At 40.0% G+C, this 21,718-nt stretch overlaps 1 protein-coding gene across 1 annotated transcript in view; it reads right to left on the bottom strand.

The window, feature by feature from the left end:
* Positions 1–21,718, bottom strand: part of LOC139449365 (allene oxide synthase-lipoxygenase protein-like) — a 52,177-nt gene that overhangs the window by 24,635 nt on the left and 5,824 nt on the right. The window contains exons 2-3 of the mRNA XM_071230706.1: positions 4,833–4,877; positions 1,306–1,434 (exon numbers count right to left, since the gene is read on the bottom strand). Of these exons, the coding sequence (XP_071086807.1) occupies positions 1,306–1,434; positions 4,833–4,877 (174 nt within the window). The remainder of the gene's footprint in view (positions 1–1,305; positions 1,435–4,832; positions 4,878–21,718) is intronic.

Here is a 21,718-nt window from a genome sequence, read left to right on the forward strand (position 1 = left end):
ATACGCTTGTGTCATGATACGCTACCCTCAATATCAATCAATCACTACAGTAAGCTTACAATATGATACTTGTGACACCATCAAGTAAATTCTAAAACAAGAGTCATCAGACGATGACAAATCCCCCCGGCCCCTACAAATTCAAAAGAACAAATTATCTGCCTGTTAAGTCCACTTATTGAAGAATTTCTATCTGATCTGTCTGTCAGTATACAAGAGCAGTTATTGAGCTATCAAAGCAATACCATGGAATTGGGATTGGGAACTTTGTATTTCTATGTCAGGTTCACACCAACATGAACAGTCAAAGTCAAACTTGTTGCCAGGGAAACGGAAAAAATATAAATTTCTAACAATCCCTTAATAACAAAAGGCACCAGATGACAAACTGGTCATATGTGTGCATAGTTTCATGGAAGAATACCTGTTAGTTTTCAAGATGGTAGTCAAAGTCGAACTTCTTGCCATGGAAACAGGAATAAAATATCTAAATTCCTAAATAGCAAAAGGCACCACTTCAACCCCTGAATAATACATGTTCCAAGTTTGATTCAACACTGTTGAACAGTTTTTAAGTGTTGCTCCAGAAACGACACCTACTTCCATTTCAGCAAAGTCTAACTTGTGTCAATGGATACACGGAAAAATGAAATTTTGTAACATTCCCAAATAGCAACATTATTTTTTTCTAAAATTACAAAATAGCAAAAGGCACCACTTCAGCATGTGACTGATACATCTTTCAAGTTTCAATCAAATGTGCTGAATGGTTTTCCAGTTCTGCCCGGAAACGAACCCTTTCCCCAATGGAGTCTATGTCAACTTCTTCCCATAAACATTTTAAAAAATAAAAATTCGAAATTCCCAAAATATCAAAAGGCACTACTTCAGTATGTGACTGAGAGATTTGCCAAGTATCAATCAAATACACTGAATGGTTTTCAAGTTCTGCACCGGAAATGGAAATGATTACGGACTGACGGATGGACAGACTGGCTGATCACTATATCCCCCCGAATTATATGCTGGGGGGCCGGGATAAATACAAATTGGATAGAAATTTACATGGAGATAATTCATACCCTGATTCCATATTAAAACAATATCTTGGATTGTAGCTGAAGCATTGGAATCAAGGATGCCTAACTTCTTATTTATAACGAGTTACAACAAGGGCCCTAGTTTGTCATACAGACCCTGAAACAAATATATCCAATACAGCCCATACACGTCTATAATATTTGGCAAGCCTAGATTACTGTAGTATCTGATACTTCAGTATTAGTGCAACACATGTACACTTACTGCTGGTGTATGGAATATTTTTTTGGTGTAGACGTTCGTGAGAGCTGTGAGGCTGTCCCATTCTCCTGCAGACAGGGAAACAATCTTGCTTGTCGCAATCAGCTGGACTTTGGTTGTCAAAATGTCCCACTGCAATAAATGACAAATATATTTCATAACAAAGAAAAAACAACAAATGACATCTATTTTGGGGTAGAGTGGGCAAGCGGTCAAAAGCGCCATGCTAGAAGGCGCCAGGTGCTGAGATCGTATCCCGCTAGTGACCGGGTGGTTATTCAGCCTTGGGACCAACAATGTTTACAGGTCTTTACAGTGTTGTCACTACCCCTAGTGTACAGTACATACACCCTGTGCATTCAAAAGAACCCACTCATCCGATGGTAGATGCCCAGATGAGGGAAACAGGAATACGTACATCCATCCGAAACACAAGTGTCAAAACGTGTGGTGTCCCCCTGGGCAAGAGACTCAGTTGACCTGTCCCTCTGTTCACCCAGCAGGGAATGGGTACCCGAGATGGGAGGTGGAAGTGAAAACCTTCTTGCGCCCCTGGGCAGCTTGGGTTGTATACTCCCCAGGGAGTTGAGAATGGTAAGTGGAATGCGAACGGATCTACTGGTCGGGGATCAAATAAAACCGTATTTGAGCAGATACTAGTCACCTGCGGTATATATAAATGTATAGTTTAATAATAAAAAAAATAAAATTATATGTCAATAGATTTGGAGCTGAAGAGATCTTTGGTTTAAAATGTTAAAAATGTATACAAGGTCAATTCTAATAATAATAATAACAATAATGATGATGATAAAAATAATAATAATAATAATAATAATAATAATAATAATAATAATAATAATAATAATAATATAAAAAAAACATTCCCTAGCCCTTGTTAGCTATAATAATGATAATAATAAGTGCATTTATAATCAAAGTCCAGTCAGCAAGTGAATGTTCATGGCACTACATTATCATTACCCCGGTCAATGGATCAGTGTGCTTTCATTCTCAGCTTCCTGAGGAGTATACAACCCAAACTGCTCGTGAGTGACTAGAAGGTTTAAACAGTCACATTACATAAGGGCGACCTCATCCAACCAGGTACTCATTGACCGGTGAATCTATTTCAAACAAAGCACCTTGCCGAAGGTAACACCACATGTGCTATACAAGTTGTGTTTCAGTGTGGGGCAGGACTGGAGCCCTGAGAGATTCTGGGAGCCAGGCTGTCAAACACAGACACCCATCCATTACTAAGGACTCCACGAAGGTTGGTTAACACCACCTGATCCTCCTGTGGGCTGTGCACAGGACCACAGTTGCTTACTGTCAGGTTACTGTGCTTGCTATTTAGCCTAGTCTTGCTTCTCTCGTTACCAGATAAAATGTGACAGCTGAAATGTACCCTTGTCAGGTGAAATAGACCAAATACCTTAGTTTGTCATGGGTACTGGCATAGGTCATCTTCTAAATTCCAGAAATGTAACAGAGTTGCTATGTTTTGACGAGACATTTACTTTTATACATATAGAATGAAAAAGAAATTTCCAACTTACAAGTGACAAATCTCAAACTACCCTCTCCACATGAATGAGACTGCACTGCCATTCAAGACAGCAAGCCTGTCCCATCCTGTGTTATCACATGGCTAGACCACAAACATGTTATTGTTACTTGTCAAGTATGTATTAATAAGAAATTGTGCGTGCAACCTTATACTGCTGTCAACAACATGCCAACTAATTTACTGCCTGTACAAATCTCAACAGGCAAATGATAATACTCCACAGGCCGACAATCACGGGTATCTGAGATCCTACAATGCTCCAGTACCCTCCCCCCCCCCCCACCACACACACACACACACCCACCCTCACACACACAGAGTAATTCTACATACATGAGTAAGTGAGTGAGTGAGTGAGTGAATGAGTTGCATTTATTACTGCTTCAAACAGTGTTTCAGTTATATCACTGTGTGTCAGCCTAATATGACAGAAAGGTATGTAAATAGTTAAGTCCTTGCTAGTCCATGTTAGTCAAACCAGTGACTGAAATCATGAGCAACAACCAACACCATCAGGGCATGGTTACACAAAGTCACCAACCCCTCCCCTTTTGTCAGCCCATGTGACAATCATGGTATCCTGGGGACCCTTTCTTCCCTTAAACACTATTTGACTGAACACAGGATCAGCCATTTGTAGGTGAACACTTTACCTTCAAAGTAACCTACAAATCTTGGTGCATCGAAACCGTGACAGATTAGAACTGACAGGATCCTTCTCTAGATTCATCACCTTCACACACAGGACCAGGAATAGATCCCTGGTCACACTTAGAATATATATTTTTTAACAAAAATACTTGTGACATTCTTTATAATATGAAGCTGGTAATAAATATGCTTTGGGACACCAAAATGGGATAAACACATTGAAATGGATGACCCTATGAACACACTTCGTGCACAGTATGATTCACAAACTACCTCCTTTTCACATTACATTTCAATCCCAGAAATGGTTTCTGAATTAATACATAAAAAGGAGATGTTTATTGTTGCACATGCACAATAAATCATTCCCCATATCCAACAACAAACTGTTTATCTAGTTAATGTGTCTGTGTGATATGTACAACAGGAAGTTGTATTGAATCAGCCGACACTCGGCCTGAGACACCAGGGCAGGGCAACAATGCTCTCTGAGTGTCTGCCTGTTATCTGACACCCAGACAGTGTGGACATAGACACGTTTCCTGCAGCCAGGGTGCACTGATAACATGGCAACTGTATCACAGGGAGGTCAACTCCAGTTGCCAAACGATGAACTCATGGACAACTGCAAAGGGCCTGTAGAGCAGTGTTGGAAATATTTTTAAACCCAAGAAGACAGTCGGGGAGGTGACCCATATGAGTTGCCTGCCCATCTTCAAAGTTACCTGCCCGCATTCAGACATCAAAAATATTGAAAACATGCAAAAAATAAGAGACAAATCGCATCTTGATTCAATTCAGTTGAAATAATGCAATCAATTACTTTAGAATCTACAAGGAGTTATAAAAAACTGAAAATGTAAGCAGTCTTAAAATTATCTGACAGACAGTCGTGCAGGTGGAGGAATATTTAATGCAGCCAGAAAAGTTACCAGCCGCGGGCAGTTATTTCGGACAGTCTGTAGTGTAGACGAGTGGTTGGGGACGATTTTTCAAACAATTTGTTCTGTAACCTAGAGGTTTTACAAAAAAAAAATGATTTGCTGGACACATTGGCTTTTCAATTCAGAGAAAAAATGATATATCTTGGAGCAAGGACTGAAAAGATTCTGTCTTGGCATGAAACCCTCTCTACAATGTCGGGTATATAGATTTTTCATAATTCTATGAGTGAGTGAGGAAATGGTGGGTGGGTGGGTGGGTGAGTGAGTGAGTCAATTTCAATCTTGTATCTCATTGTATCTAATCCAATGTTCCCGATTAGTTTCAGTTCAGTATGTATTACCGCACAGCCAGACAATCTCACCTTGTATTCAAAGGAAAACTGTTCATCTGGAGGCATCAGCTTTATCTGAAAAGATAATAAGTAAATATTTAGTATCTCATGCAAACAAGTATGGGTAAGAATTTATGGATGAATTTCATTATTACAATTAAAAGTGATGTTTCGGTGTAGGCTCTAACACCGTCATAAAGCAAATAATGAAGTAACTCATGCAAGCATTTGAAATCAAAGAAAACAGTACACTGAGACGACAAGGCCCCTTTAACACAATGCTAGATCAAACCTCTGACTTGACATTGTATTACTCCCAACACTGACACCACAACACCCCTTTAACACAGCAATAGATCAAACAACTGACTTGACATTGTATTACTCCCTACACTGACACCACAACACCCCTTTAACACAGCAATAGATCAAACCACTGACTTGACATTGTATTACTCCCTACACTGACACCACAACACCCCTTTAACACAGCAATAGATCAAACCACTGACTTGACATTGTATTACTCCCTACACTGACACCACAACACCCCTTTAACTCAGCAATAGATCAAACCACTGACTTGACATTGTATTACTCCCTACACTGACACAACACCCCTTTAACACAGCAATAGATCAAACCACTGACTTGACATTGTATTACTCCCCACACTGACACCACAACACCCCTTTAACACAGCAATAGATCAAACCACTAACCAGACACTGTATTACTCCCTACACTGACACCACAACACCCCTTTAACACAGCAATAGATCAAACCACTGACTTGACATTGTATTACTCCCCACACTGACACCACAACACCCCTTTAACACAGCAATAGATCAAACCACCTACCAGACATTGTATTACTCCCTACACTGACACCACAACACCCCTATAACACAGCAATAGATCAAACCACTGACTTGACATTGTATTACTCCCCACACCGACACCACAACACCCCTTTAACACAGCAATAGATCAAACCTCTGACTTGACATTGTATTACTCCCTACACTGACACCACAACACCCCTTTAACACAGCAATAGATCAAACCTCTGACTTGACATTGTATTACTCCCTACACTGACACCACAACACCCCTTTAACACAGCAATAGATCAAACCTCTGACTTGACATTGTATTACTCCCTACACTGACACCACAACACCCCTTTAACACAGCAATAGATCAAACCTCTGACTTGACATTGTATTACTCCCTACACTGACACAACACCCCTTTAACAAAGCAATAGATCAATCACTGACTTGACATTGTATTACTCCCTACGCTGACACCACATCACCCCTTTAACACAGCAATAGATCAAACCACTGACTTGGCATTGTATTACTCCCTACACTGACACCACAACACCCCTTTAACACAGCAATAGATCAAACCACTGACTTGACATTGTATTACTCCCTACACTGACACCACAACACCCCTTTAACACAGCAATAGATCAAACCTCTGACTTGACATTGTATTACTCCCTACACTGACACCACAACACCCCTTTAACACAGCAATAGATCAAACCACTGACTTGACATTGTATTACTCCCTACACTGACACCACAACACCCCTTTAACACAGAAATAGATCAAACCACTCACTAGACATTGTATTACTCCCTACACTGACACCACAACACCCCTTTAACACAGAAATAGATCAAACCACTGACTTGACATTCTATTACTCCCTACGCTGACACAACACCCCTTTAACACAGAAATAGATCAAACCACTGACTTGACATTGTATTACTCCCTACGCTGACACCACAACACCCCTTTAACACAGCAATAGATCAAACCACTGACTTGACATTGTATTACTCCCTACACTGACACCACAACACCCCTTTAACACAGCAATAGATCAAACCACTGACTTGACATTGTATTACTCCCTACGCTGACACCACAACACCCCTTTAACACAGCAATAGATCAAACCACCTACCAGACATTGTATTACTCCCTACACTGACACCACAACACCCCTTTAACACAGCAATAGATCAAACCACTGACTTGACATTGTATTACTCCCTACACTGACACCACAACACCCCTTTAACACAGCAATAGATCAAACCACTGACTTGACATTGTATTACTCCCTACACTGACACCACAACACCCCTTTAACACAGCAATAGATCAAACCACTGACTTGACATTGTATTACTCCCTACACTGACACCACAACACCCCTTTAACACAGCAATAGATCAAACCACTGACTTGACATTGTATTACTCCCTACACTGACACCACAACACCCCTTTAACACAGCAATAGATCAAACCACTGACCAGACACTGTATTACTCCCTACACTGACACCACAACACCCCTTTAACACAGCAATAGATCAAACCACTGACTTGACATTGTATTACTCCCTACGCTGACACCACAACACCCCTTTAACACAGAAATAGATCAAACCACTGACTTGACATTGTATTACTCCCCACACTGACACTACAACACCCCTTTAACACAGCAATAGATCAAACCACTGACTTGACATTGTATTACTCCCCACACTGACACCACAACACCCCTTTAACACAGCAATAGATCAAACCACTGACTTGACATTGTATTACTCCCCACACTGACACCACAACACCCCTTTAACACAGCAATAGATCAAACCACTGACTTGACATTGTATTACTCCCTACACTGACACCACAACACCCCTTTAACACAGCAATAGATCAAACCACTGACTTGACATTGTATTACTCCCCACACTGACACCACAACACCCCTTTAACACAGAAATAGATCAAACCACTGACTTGACATTGTATTACTCCCTACACTGACACAACACCCCTTTAACACAGCAATAGATCAAACCACTGACTTGACATTGTATTACTCCCTACACTGACACAACACCCCTTTAACACAGCAATAGATCAAACCTCTGACTTGAATTGTATTACTCCCCACACTGACACCACAACACCCCTTTAACACAGCAATAGATCAAACCACTGACTTGACATTGTATTACTCTCTACACTGACACAACACCCCTTTAACACAGCAATAGATCAAACCTCTGACTTGACATTGTATTACTCCCTACACTGACACCACAACACCCCTTTAATACAGCAATAGATCAAACCACTGATAAAACTGTTGACCTACTGAACAGTGTTGGGCAAACATGCACGATATGAAATATCAGTCAGAACACAGACAATCAGTGACCCCCAACATCCGGCAGCTACACATGCCTGTCATTTAGTCCGAGCTGCTCACACAAACAGAACACCCAGAAATGTAAGGGGTCGCAGATTGTGTCACAGGATACTGTTCTGCTGCACAAGACTTCAATGCAAACACTTCATTGCGTGGCAGTTCTGTCCACAGCTTATTACAGAGATTTACTGCCCCTCTACCTTCAACTGGCCTTCTCTCCACACAACTGTGTCATGGCTGCAGTTTGAGTGTAGGTGGCCTGTGACTACATGTAGACAGGTAGAGCAGATATAACAATGTATGAACCAACATTAAAGGTTTGTTTCGCTATTTTTAACAACCAAACAAGCTTATGTATTATTTTTCTCTGTTCTGTTTATAACTAAAGGATCATTTCCCCCTGAGTCGATCAAATAACTTAACATTTTACAAATATGTGAGTGTGTGAGTAGAGTTTTACGCCGCTTTTAGCAATATTCCAGCAATATCATGGCGGGGGACACCAGAAATGGGCTTCACACATTGTACCCATGTCGGGAATCGAACCCGGGTCTTCAACGTGACGAGCAAACGCTTTAACCACTAGGCTACCCGACCGCCCCTTTCAAATATGTAAAAAAAATAAATTCAAATACAAAGGTAAAAAGTTAATACTTAATCACTTGCTGGAAAGGAAAATATTAAAGATCATCCTTTTTGATATAATTTAAAATGAACTCTTACACAGTGGTAATATCTGAAGAATGTGACTCCATAAACTAAGATAACCCTACAGCATCATTCAGAACTAGGTCCCACCTGACATGTCACCTGATCAATAAGGGTCGCCTACACACATTCCCAACTGCCACCATTCCTGAATCAGGCGGTGGCCAACCTGGGTGTAGCTCTGTGTAGCAATAGTCAGGCCTGGGTAGAGTCACATCTGACACCATATATCAGGTGGACGGTGATCTGGGTGTAGCTCTGTGTAGCAATAGTCAGGCCTGGGTAGAGTCACTGCTGACACCATATATCAGGTGGATGGTGATCTGGGTGTAGCTCTGTGTAGCAATAGTCAGGCCTGGGTAGAGTCACAGCTGACACCATATATCAGGTGGACGGTGATCTGGGTGCAGCTCTGTGTAGCAATAGTCAGGCCTGGGTAGAGTCACAGCTGACACCATATATCAGGTGGACGGTGATCTGGGTGTAGCTCTGTGTAGCAATAGTCAGGCCTGGGTAGAGTCACAGCTGACACCATATATCAGGTGGATGGTGATCTGGGTGTAGCTCTGTGTAGCAATAGTCAGACCTGGGTAGAGTCACAGCTGACACCATATATCAGGTGGACGGTGATCTGGGTGTAGCTCTGTGTAGCAATAGTCAGGCCTGGGTAGAGTCACAGCTGACACCATATATCAGGTAGATGGTGATCTGGGTGTAGCTCTGTGTTGGTCGGTCGGTCTGTCTGTCTGTCAGCCTGGACTAAAGCCGGTTTCATAGTACCATCCCACTTATAGACACCATGCCACAGTTCCACATTGTTACCCAACAGTCTACTGATTCTGAGTCACGGATAACAACAAGTACCCATCTCTTAACAGCTTTTGGTATGACGCGGATGGGGATCAAACCGTCCAGACAGACACTCTATCCACTAGACCACGGAGCTGTGTACCAACAGTCTACTTGGGTTGAGTCGCAGCAATGGTCATTGCAGAAGGTGTTCCAATAAATAGTGTTCCAGTACTGATGAAATTTTCATATCTGACTGAAATCTGGTCGACAGGCATGCACACAAACCCATGTGTCCACAATGACAAGTTTCCACAATAACGAATGTCAACTGTTATTATGAAAGATCACGAGTCATCCAAGAAAGATAGTGACTCCGTGAGACACGCCCTGTCTCCCTCTTCCCTAACAGGGTGAGACATCCTTCCATTTTGGGCAGAAAAGAGTTATCAACAATGACATTCATTCCTTGAATACTTCCTTGATTGTATCACATTTCACCATGACATGAAATTCTTGGAACTCAACATGACTTCATTACATTTCCAGCATCAAAGTGCAATATGTTATGATTATTGCTATTCTCAAATGACAATATACATATTTTAAACAAATGTATGACAAGTTCAAAAATATAACGACACTTTGAAAATTTAAACCAAGATTCCATAAAAATAACGGGTGTGTCAAATTCAAAATTAATGCCAGATTGTCATGTTCACTATGTTTGTTTATTTGTTTTGTTGTTTAACGCCACACTCAGCAATATTCAAGCTCTATGACGGCTGTTGTAAATAATAAGGTTTACTGATGATTGATGCATGTCATCATATCATAAATGAGTAGATCGATGCTCATGATGTCAATCACTGGATTGTCTGGTCCTATCGATTTTTTACAGACCGCCATCATATAGCCAGAATGTGTGGCGTAAAACAACAAACAAACAACATGCTTCAACCAAGTCAGCAAGACTGACCAACCGATCCCGTTATTTGCCTTTTCTGACAATCATGGGTGGTTGATTGTATTGAACAAGGCTACTTCCGCTACTAATAGTGCAACAATAGCTCTGATAATCATTTGAAGGCCTTAGATCATTTCATGTCACATGCAAGAACCAACAAAAATGTTCACAAAGTTTTGTTTGTTTGTTTGTTTGTTTGTTGTTTCACGCAGCACTCAGCAATAATCCAGCTACATGACGGCAGTCTGAAGAATAATCAAGTCTGGACCAGACAATCCAGTGATCAACATCATGAGCATCAATCCATGCAATTGGGATACAATGACATGCATCAACCAAGTCAGTGAGCCTGACCACCCGATCCCGTTAGTCGCCTCGTACGACTAGCATAGTCGTTGTTTAGGCAAGAATGGGTTACTGAAGACCTATTCTTCCCCGGGTCTTCACAGGTCCAAATCAGTTGAAGTGTAAGAAAACTAATTTTTTTCATATGACTATAGTTAATCTGTCATGGCTGGTGGGTATTGCATTTAAATTATCACACACAGCCTTCAAAGTGTGGGTTTCTGTTAACTAATTTTGAGTAATATATGCATCATTGGGTATTTTGTATTGGAAACACAGCACCACATATGAATGATACACATGAAAGTTTTACTTTCTTAAGAGAGATCTAAATCATGTTAAATCTGTTAAATGAATAGTTTCTGCCAAGTTTGATGTCATTGTACCACATAGGCATTTATCACTGCAACACAGCCCCAGGCTGCACAATCTGCTGTAACAGGCTGGCGTGTGTGGCAGGCAGAGAATACATCCTTATCATCCCATAACTTGTGACATGTTATGTGTGTCTTATGACTCTCTCCCTTATCTTAACTGCAAAAAACACACAGCCATGGTCCATTCTGGCTTAGATAGAATGTCACCGAAATTCCCTAATGATTCAACAGTTGTATCATATTTTCAAAACAATTTTTTTCCCTTTTGTTAAATTGAATTAATGGATACAAGTGCTAAAATTAACTTATATATGGATAAAAAAACACAATTCCACAGCAACTGTTACAGAACGTTCTTGGCGATACATTTTCAAAAACTCTATCATACCTTAGAGTTAAAAACACCCCCTCCAGTAAAGAGAGGAATGTCCTTAGGTCTTCTGGAATTTAACCTATGAATGAGTGTTAAGTAGTATACAGTTTATGTACTTGAAGTCAGGTACTATAGACCTATTCAAATCCTGATCCTGAGTAGACTGCACTGTCAAGTAGTTGTCACAAAACTATTTAGACTTGTGTACATTGTTATAAATAAATTGAAAGTGATTCTGTTGCATTAGATTGGCTGACCAAGAAATTTCTTTTGCATTTGTTTCCATAAACCCAAAAAGTATTAGGCCACTGACGGACTTCTGTTTTTTGGCAGAAAATACAATAGACTGGGATTGTGTTGCATTATTGCGCTGAACGAAGTCACTGATTTCATAGGGTTTACTTTACAGTTTTTTACTGCTAATGATGAAATATGCAGTCTGTGGAGGTATTATTGTTGATTTATTTATTGATAAGAAGTGTCCTTTTGGGTTTATAGAATTACAAACACAAAAAAAACAGTGTGCGCACTTTGAGTAAATCTGCTACAAATGGGTATCTGGTAGGATGAGATGGCAATGTGAATGCTACCCTTCTAGCCCCCAACAGGCTGCTTGGGTCGTATACTCCCCAGGGAGTTGAGAATGACTGTTGAGTGCACACTGATCCAGTGACTGGGGTAATAATAGCGCTTTGAGCATGACTGTGTGATGTGGAAATATGTGCAACATAAACAGCCTATTATTATTATTATCAAGATTGTTATTATTATTATCATCATTATTATTATCATTATTATTATCATTATTATTATTATTTACAGTCTGCACACTCGGTTTTATTTTTATACCTCCATAAACGCAAAATATATTGAAGTCAATCTTTATACAAACATTTGAGTATTGGATATACCCTGAGAAGGTCAGACATAATAATTGCTTTGCTTGGGCTTTCAAAAACATTAAGGCTAACAATAATACAAACATAACAATGTCAAAAACATTTAGCAAAATGTCGGATACTCTCGTCCATGTAATGACGATAAACTGGTCTGGTGCAAGGGTATAGTTTCTACGTGTCTATCAATATTGATGGAAGCAGGTTGTGGTGACAGAAGGTTTAGTGTTGAACATACTTCAATCCAGTTAGATAGTTGTGTCATCCTTATCAAACAACAGCTGGTCAATTAACCCTTTCAACTCCATGCTAACTTGAATCAGTTTTCACATACTGTCAAGATTTTCAGTTGATACAAGTTACATTTATTACAATGCTTGATTAGGAACAGACACAAATGCTGTCAATCTGCTATCAAATCCTTTCAATGATGTAATGGTAGTGCCATGGTAGTATTGCATGTCAGGCAGGGCAACTGTATGGAATTAATATATTTTGTTTGTTTGTTTGTTGTTTAACGCCACACTCAGCAATATTCCAGCTATATGACGGTGGTCTGTAAATAATCCACTCTGAACCAGACAATCCAGTGATTGACATCATGAGCATCGATCTACGCAATTTGGATACAATGACATGCATCAACCAAGTCAGCATGTCTGACCACCTGATCCAGATAGTTGCCGCTTCCAACAGGCAGTCACCTCAATGGCAAGGATGGGTTGCTGAAGACCACTTCTTACCTGGATCTTCATGGGTAAATTGATATATAGTTTGATATAAACATGATAAGAGAGAAAGCAAAATACAGAATTATGCTCCATAAGCAGGCAATCAATTTATTTGTGATCAAATTTTCTTGATCTACTCAAAACATGATCAAAGACTTTACAGTTTCATGGCTAGTAATTGAATAGATCAGCAAATATAGCTTTTGAGAAACTGTTCACAATGGTTTCTATACATGCTATAACTGACATAGATTTAGAATATTGATAAATGGAGTTTGGTCTTGGAAGTTTTCCACTTTGGTGAAACGCATGATCATTGGTGTCACGGTGCTGACAAATTTAGAAACATAATCAGGGCAAATCTGGGATATGAACCTTCAATCATAGGTTCCTGGGACGTCAAAGGGAGGCAACTCTGCACTATACACAACTGGGCCACCTGATCCTTGTCATAGTATAAAGGGTTAAGGTTCATGGAGTTAACTGCCCCTTTGAAAATAACAATATCACACACATTTCAAACTTCCTTTTGTCATATCAAAGTATTTGTAAACATTGTAAAGAACCCCCACCCCCTTCCAACCACCCTTAGTGGACAGCGACTGTGAAAGGGTTAACACAGGACAATACACTGGGAGGATGCAACATGATCAGTGAATGTCCGATTCAACTTCCCCCTAACAGTAGTGCTTGGGTAGACACCATCTTCTCTTCACTACAGCAATGTTGTCCCCAGGCTGACATTTCACGACATTTACCCACTGAATCACTTCTTCTAGGATGGTCTAGACGACTGTACAGGACCTTCCCAAAACTTACTTCAGCCATTCAGTTCCGATCTCGGGGGATTTTCATATACATGATAAGGGTAGAGAGATGGTCAGTTCTTGACTTTGGGAGAACTGCTTTAGTGGGAGATTGTGGTTTCATTAATCCATGCTTTGATGAAGAAATTAGTATGCCCAATTACCACTTTGGTGAAACCAAAGATCTGGTTTGAACCGGGATTCGAACCCACAATCATCGGTTTTATACGATGCAGATATGTGCATCCTGTATGCACTAATGTATAGAATGGACAAAGAAAAAATAAATTCCATCCCGATGGATGCACAATCTTTGTTTGTTTGTTGTATAACGCCACACCCAGCAATATGTCAGCTATATGATGGCGGTCTGTAAATAATCGAGTTTGGACCAGACAATCCAGTGATTGACATCATGAGCATCAATCCACGCAATATTAAGGTCCTGTAATTAAAGTAGTTATCTAATCCTACAGGACACTGCACTGTTTCAATATTTTACAAGACCCTCATATTTCCTGGCGGGACTCTTGAAGTAAATTATGGGAGGTCCCCTGGACACACACCCCCACACACACACACACACATACACACACACACCCTGCAATGTAAGATACACACAGGAATGTCCCAGTTCACTGAGTTCATTTACAGGTGACCACCATACTGCCGCATGTCACAGCAGGAATGCACTATCGATGATTTATCAAAGTTACTTCCTACGTCTTGGATATATACCTATCAGTAACCATCTATATACAGACTTGCAATACCTACACAACCTGTCCTTGACTGATAATATCTTTGTGGAATGTGGAAGGAGTGAATTCTATATCACACTATTAAAGTCAGAACAATCACATTTTCCATATTTCCTAATGCTAGAAAAAAGCATTATTTCATAGAGCTGTCGACAAATATGCAAAGGTGTGGAACAGAAACCCATTGTTAGACGTCCTGTGTAAAGTTATAGCCTCAGTGAAGGTAGGATATACCTGAAATAGCTAATCAATGGTCAGTGTACTTGTATTCGTTTCATCCAAACATAAGCTGTTTCTAAGATGATGGATAACATACACTCTGGTCTAGAGGCTGATAAAATGATTGACAGGACAATAGAGGCAGCAGTTCTTTTCATTCTCCCAAATTTCAGTAGATGATAGATAACGTTGGCTTCCCAAAGGATTGTATGAAAAAAATTTGTACTGTGCATACCCTTTTCACCTTTAAAGAGTATTTTAAAATGGTTAGGCGGACGAGTGAAATCTGGAGGCACTGCTTGTTCCCATCCACAATCTCAACAGGCAGATGCAGCATTTCTTAAAGGGGTTCTGTTCTTAACTTGTAACTTTAGTAGGAGGATTCAAATTTTGCATTTCTACCACGATTATGTGTGTGTTGAAGGGATTGGGGTGGATTTGTTACATTCAGTGGGTGGGTTTTACTTAACAATGTACACATGTATTTCAACAAGGGTATTTCTTTTGTAATAATACTTTATTACCTTCAAAGGTTTTTTTTGGTTTGTTTTTTGGTTTAATTCCACACTCAGCAATATTACAGCTAAATGACGGCGGTCTGTAAATAATCAAATCTGGACCAGAAAATCCAATGATTGACATCATGAGCATCGATCCACGCAGTTGGGATACAATGACATGCATCAACCAAGTCAGCGAGCCTGACCTCCTTATCCTGGTAGCTGAATCTTACGACAAGCATAGTCGCCTCTTACGACAAGCATAGTCGCCTCTTACGACATGCATAGTCGCCTCTTACGACAAGCATAGTCGCCTCTTACGACAAGCATAGTCGCCTCTTACGACAAGCATAGTTGCCTCTTACGGGAAGCATGGGTTGCTGAGGACCTATTCTACCCCGGATCTTCCCTTTTGAAGGTTAGTGGAGGGAGACAGAGGTATCAGTATCCCCGAAAATCCAACACCGTGACCACTGCAACTTCAAAGCAGATTCCCAACTAGAATCTCATTACAAGTTATCAGCATAAACCTTTAGTCTAAGGAGCTATATGGATTTCACTTGTGTCTCAAGTTCTCAACATGCTCAATTAACTACACAACAGGGCACTAAATATTTCATCTGCGTCAATATTTCTTCAAAGGTGGGCATCAGTTGTCTGTTGTAATAAAGACCTGTTGTTGCATCAACTAGGCACATGACCATGAATGCTTTTGTCAACAACCTGAATAAGATAATACATTCAAAGGCCCCATTGAATACAATCCATATACTCCATGAAGGAGACTATTTTCTTTATGACAACACAATGAGAACACTGTATTGTGTCTATCATCAATACATGTCCAACTGTGTTCTCACACATAACAACCATTGGAACTAGACATTAACAGTTAAACAGACTTATTTACAGATAGAAAAAAACATGCAGTTAAAAGAATGTGATACATAGAATAATGGCACAGTCGGTGACTGTCTGATACATATTTTAACCTTGTTTAACAAAGGAAGAAACCTTGTTTAACAAAGAAACCTAACTATGTGGCAACATTTTTTACCCATGTGAAACTCTGCTGGATAGAACAGCATTAGAACGGATCAAGAGTTTCCTAGTAGGTCTCTCAGACCCTAAAGGAAAAAAATATATAGTGTTGATGCAAGAGAATGACAGTCTAGATTATCCACCCAACGGATTCCATTTGACGTAAGGGAAAAATAGCTGTGAAAATTATACAAATGGACCACTGAAAATAAGTGATAACACCAGGTGTTCGAGAACAGGGTATGCATGTCCCTATGCAAGCATTATTACAAATGAATCCAACTAGAATGATTTGGCAAGTCAAATTGCCTCAGCTGAAATTAAGCATTGTTCTAGGTTCCATTTGAATTTTACTTTTTGATTTGTAAATATATATTTTTAAATAAGATTTATTCCTGGGTCTAAATGTTAGTCCAGGGTTACCCCTTACATCCAACAGAAATGTCAATTGTGAAAATCTTAGCATCCTCAAAGAGATTTCAGAAATCACTGAATCATTGTATGAACAAGATAAATGTCAGCAAAGTAGGGCTGGGACGGGTAACTCGGGTACCCGGGTCGGGTAGGTACTGAGTAGGACCCGGGTACCCACAGGACTACCCGGACCTGTGGTTAGTCACGGGATATACTGTCTAATGACTAAAACTACCTGAACTCTATGGTTCCACTACAAGTCATTAATGTTTGCTTTTTCTTTCTGACTATACACCCATTCCTTCTGACTTTTCATGCAGTTGAATAAACATATAACTTCAGTGTATGCATGACCAGGTTGTTTAATACATGTATCTAAATATGTTTTGCCAGGACTATGCTAAAAAAAAGTTCCCAATCGGACATTTTGAGACATCTCCTGAGACCTAGAGTGGGTACCTGGGTAGGGTCGGGTAATAGGGGCGCGGGTACCCGGGTAGGGTAGGGTCGGGTAATAGGGGGGCGGGTACCCGGGTAGGGTAGGGTCGGGTAATAGGGGGGTGGGTACCCGGGTAGTAAATTTGGACTCATCCCAGCCCTACAGCAAAGCTTAGCATAACAGAAGATGTGGACCAACACAAATATAAGGAAACTGGCATGACAAGATGTCATAAAACATCATAACAAGCGCTGTTGTTTATTGACTTGATCTCATTTTGGCTGATGAAAAACTTGCAAAATAATGTTAAGGCCCTACCTTTGACTAATTATTCAACACACTAACACCATGAAGAATCTAGTGCATTAGCTGAAGTCATCACATAGCTGGAATATTGCTGAGTGCGGCGCTAAACAACAAACCAACCAAAGCATTAGCTGACACAGTGCCTGTTATTAAATAAAGGGCAAAAAAGATTCCCCCAGAGCATTATGTTGATGTGAAAAGTGAACATCTCTCAGGTAGTTTGACGATAGGAATTTTTCTTCAGGCAATGGCACTGACAGTCATATCTTCAAAACCTTAAATAAAATCTGAAAATGGTTCTGGTAGGGACAGTACTGTTCCTGGTGGCAAGAAAACATTAAGAGTACACACGAACAGGCCTTTGACTCAACACTTCATCGCTCATTGCTCCAAGCACAGGACCATGTGATTAACAATTCATACCAAGCAAATCGCAGACTAGAGAAGTATAGCTAGAATATGAGTTACATAGTCCGGAGCTCCAAGGAAAATGGTAGTCAGCATCTACGAAGGGGCTCCAGGTCGAGGTAGAACTATTTATATCGGCTGAACTGTTATAAGGTGTGGGAACCTTCCCCCTGAACTAGGTCACAAGTCTACACCTGTCCCGAGTCAGTCCCAAGTCTGTAACGGTTTTAGCTGAGTAAACACTGCATGATTTCATAACATCCGTAGGTTCATGTCAAGTGTCAATAGACTCAAATCTGTCTACTCATGTAACCCAAGATAAGATTCTAGCTTTGAGTCGACATCAGGCATTTGACTGTATATAATCATTTGAACATTTGAATCTACTTTAACCTTTCAGAAGCAGGGATACAAGTTGATGGAGTGGTGAAATAAACATATTTGCTATCTTTTTCAATTTCAGAATGTTCACGTTTCAGAATCTCGCTGACAGTTAGCCTTGGTATTACACAACTGATTCTGAGCTTTAATAGCTGTTGTGCTAACTGAATGTAAAGAATCAACCAAAAAATTAATTAAAGTATTAACGACACCGCACTTTAAAAACCGGTGAACATATTTTTTTCTTATTCAACAAAATACTGTGTTTTTACTTTATTGATATACAGTGTAAGAGCACGTCAAAATAAATTTTACACCCCAGATCAGAAAAGGGGCACCAAGAATGAATTCATACATTGCACCTCTGTTGGGAAGGACACCCAGTCTTTTATAGGGTATTATAGGGTTTTATATCACATTTCAGATTATTGGGCTTACATAGCAGCTTGTGTATGTGACTGTGGGTATTTGTGCCTGGGTGAATGTGTGGTGGGCTGCTCTTACTAGTCGGACAAATACCGGTCTTATAGAACTGAGATAGCATGCCACCGTATCCATGGATACCCCAATCAATGACCAAGCTGACCAGTCCGAGTTCTATCCCCTTAATGCCAAGTGCCAGGCAGGGCAACAACAAGTACCACCTTTAATGTCTTTTGGTTTGACACAGCTGCAGATTGAACAACCAACTCTCTGTCAGTTTGACTGACTACTACTACTTTTGACTTCCAGTCTGAGTTCTATCCCCTTAATGCCAAGTGCCAGGCAGGGCAACAACAAGTACCACCCTTAATGTCTTTTGGTATGACACAACTGCAGATTGAACAACCAACCATCCACTCTGAGCAAAGTCTCTCTATCCACAAGACCACAGAGAGGGATAAAAACACGGAGAAGCTAGGGTTCTTTAATCAGCTTGTGACCCGTCATGAATCATACACACAAAAAATATGTAGACTTGACACTTGCACACAAATATGTCAAAGCAATTCCATAATTACACATAAACACTGCCCCTGGCGACGGAGCGTGTCATCCATCAAATTCAGCCATTAGGATCCACGTGTCAAGCAGCTGCTTAATTATTTAGAAGTAATTAACATCAGCATCAAATCAATGACTAAAATACATGAAGTCAATCAATACGCAAAGATGGGAAATACATTTGACTCACAAGGGCGGATCCAGCATTTTTAAAAGGGAGGGGTCCATAATATAGTAATTCTTTGTCAATTTTACAGCGTACAACTAACTACATTTGGTTTATAAAGTTAGGGGGGAAGAGGCCCCTTGGGACCCCCACCCCTCTGGACCCGCCTATGTCTCATGACATCAGAAGTTTTCCTCAGTTCCCTAATCATCATGTTAATAACCTGATACAATATATTAATTAATTACAATCATTCAAACCTGGGATAACTGTAATTCGTGTACTCTAAAAAACAACTTAAGTATTGTAAATCATGTATTCTTTTTATAGTTTTGGGATTATTTTGATGTGAGAAAAATAGACACAACTTCTATCAAAACAGGGGCATTGACACTTATCCTAACAAAATCATTTACAGTTGTGTATTTAATGTTATCAAATTATCAAATAAATTACAATAAATCTCTAAAATGAAACTTTAAACAACAGGTGGTTGTTTGAAATATTTAGTCTAGCAGATAAATTATCTTATCATCATAAGGGTTAATGATGCTGTCACATACAACATGTGGAGAATATCACCCAATTTTCATGAATAACTGACAATACTGACTCACAATCAAGTTGGTTATATGAAAGGTTTATCTACTCATTAACCCCTAGGGTTGCAACAGAATGAACACCCATTCCTTGTCATGACTTGGAAAACATACAGACATTACGAAATGGAACTTGTCATTAAGGTGCTCCTTCTCGGATTCTCTCAGCTTGTAAAAACACACCGCTGTCGATGTTGTAAACGTGTATGGACAAACCAACGAAGCCATTGTTGCCATCATCAATAGTCAATCACCTCATGTGTGAAAGTTCAATAGAGCTAAACCAATAAACGATAGAAAATATTGACCTAAATTGTGGGAAAAGTCCACACTAGTAAAAGCTTGCACTGACATAAAATAGAACTGCTCCAGTAGGTCCTAAGTAAATACAATTTCTCCATGAATATTGGGTTTTTTTCAATGGGAGTACCAAGGTATCTGAGACCACAGACTTATTCAGCTTTGTGCAGACAGGTTGACACGTTATAAAGCCAGCATTAAGAATTAAAGCCCCCTTCACTCATTTTCATGACAATAAAAACCTGCATTGTGCCACAACCAAACATCTGGAGTTGTGATGAATAATTTAATTGTACATCGTCTATAGGAGATATTCCTGCAATCAGCTTGGCACGTATATGATATTCCCAAGATAAACATACATTGTAATGTCTCTTGGCAAACACAACAGTGATGAGCAGCCAAACCTCAACCCATCTATTAGTCAGGTCTTCCGAGAGTTCAACCAAGTTTGTTTGTTGTTAAATGCTGCACTAATAGTAATAAAATAGCAATATTCCAGCCATACTTTTATGACAGCCGTCTGTAAATAGTCGAGTCTGGACCAGACAATCCATTGAGTGACATAATGAGCATCGATCCATGCAATTAGGACATGATGACATGCTTTCTTTGTTTGTTTGTTTGTTCGTTTGTTTGTGGTTTAACGCAGCACTTGGCAATATTGCAACTATTTGACGGCGGTCTGTAAATAGTCTGGACCAGACAATCCAGTGATTGACATCATGGGCATCAATCTATGCACTTGAGATAAGATGACATGCATCAACCAAGTCTGCAAGCCTGACCACCAGATTGTATGGTTCTGAAAACCAATTATAATCTAGATGTGATCCAAGTAATACCTTTCATTCAGTTCATGAGTGAGTGAGGGACGCCTTTTACCATACACTGACAGCAATAATCCAGCAATGTCGAAGTAACCTGTACATTCGTGAGTCTGGGTCAGGCAATCTAGTGATCAAAAGCATGAGCAACATCATCAGGTATCAGGGATTGATGTCGCAATATCCAAGCTGCACCAGTACAGGTAAAACATTGCATGTGCAGGTAACTTTTATTGTCAGGTTGCACCAAGCGCAGGTAACATTTTCCAACACAAGTGCACGGCAGCAGTTACATATATAAAAGTGGAAAACTGAACTC

This window comes from Haliotis cracherodii, unplaced genomic scaffold (assembly GCF_022045235.1).
Source record: "Haliotis cracherodii isolate W230 unplaced genomic scaffold, xgHalCrac1.p SCAF_8, whole genome shotgun sequence".
NCBI lineage: Eukaryota > Metazoa > Mollusca > Gastropoda > Lepetellida > Haliotidae > Haliotis > Haliotis cracherodii.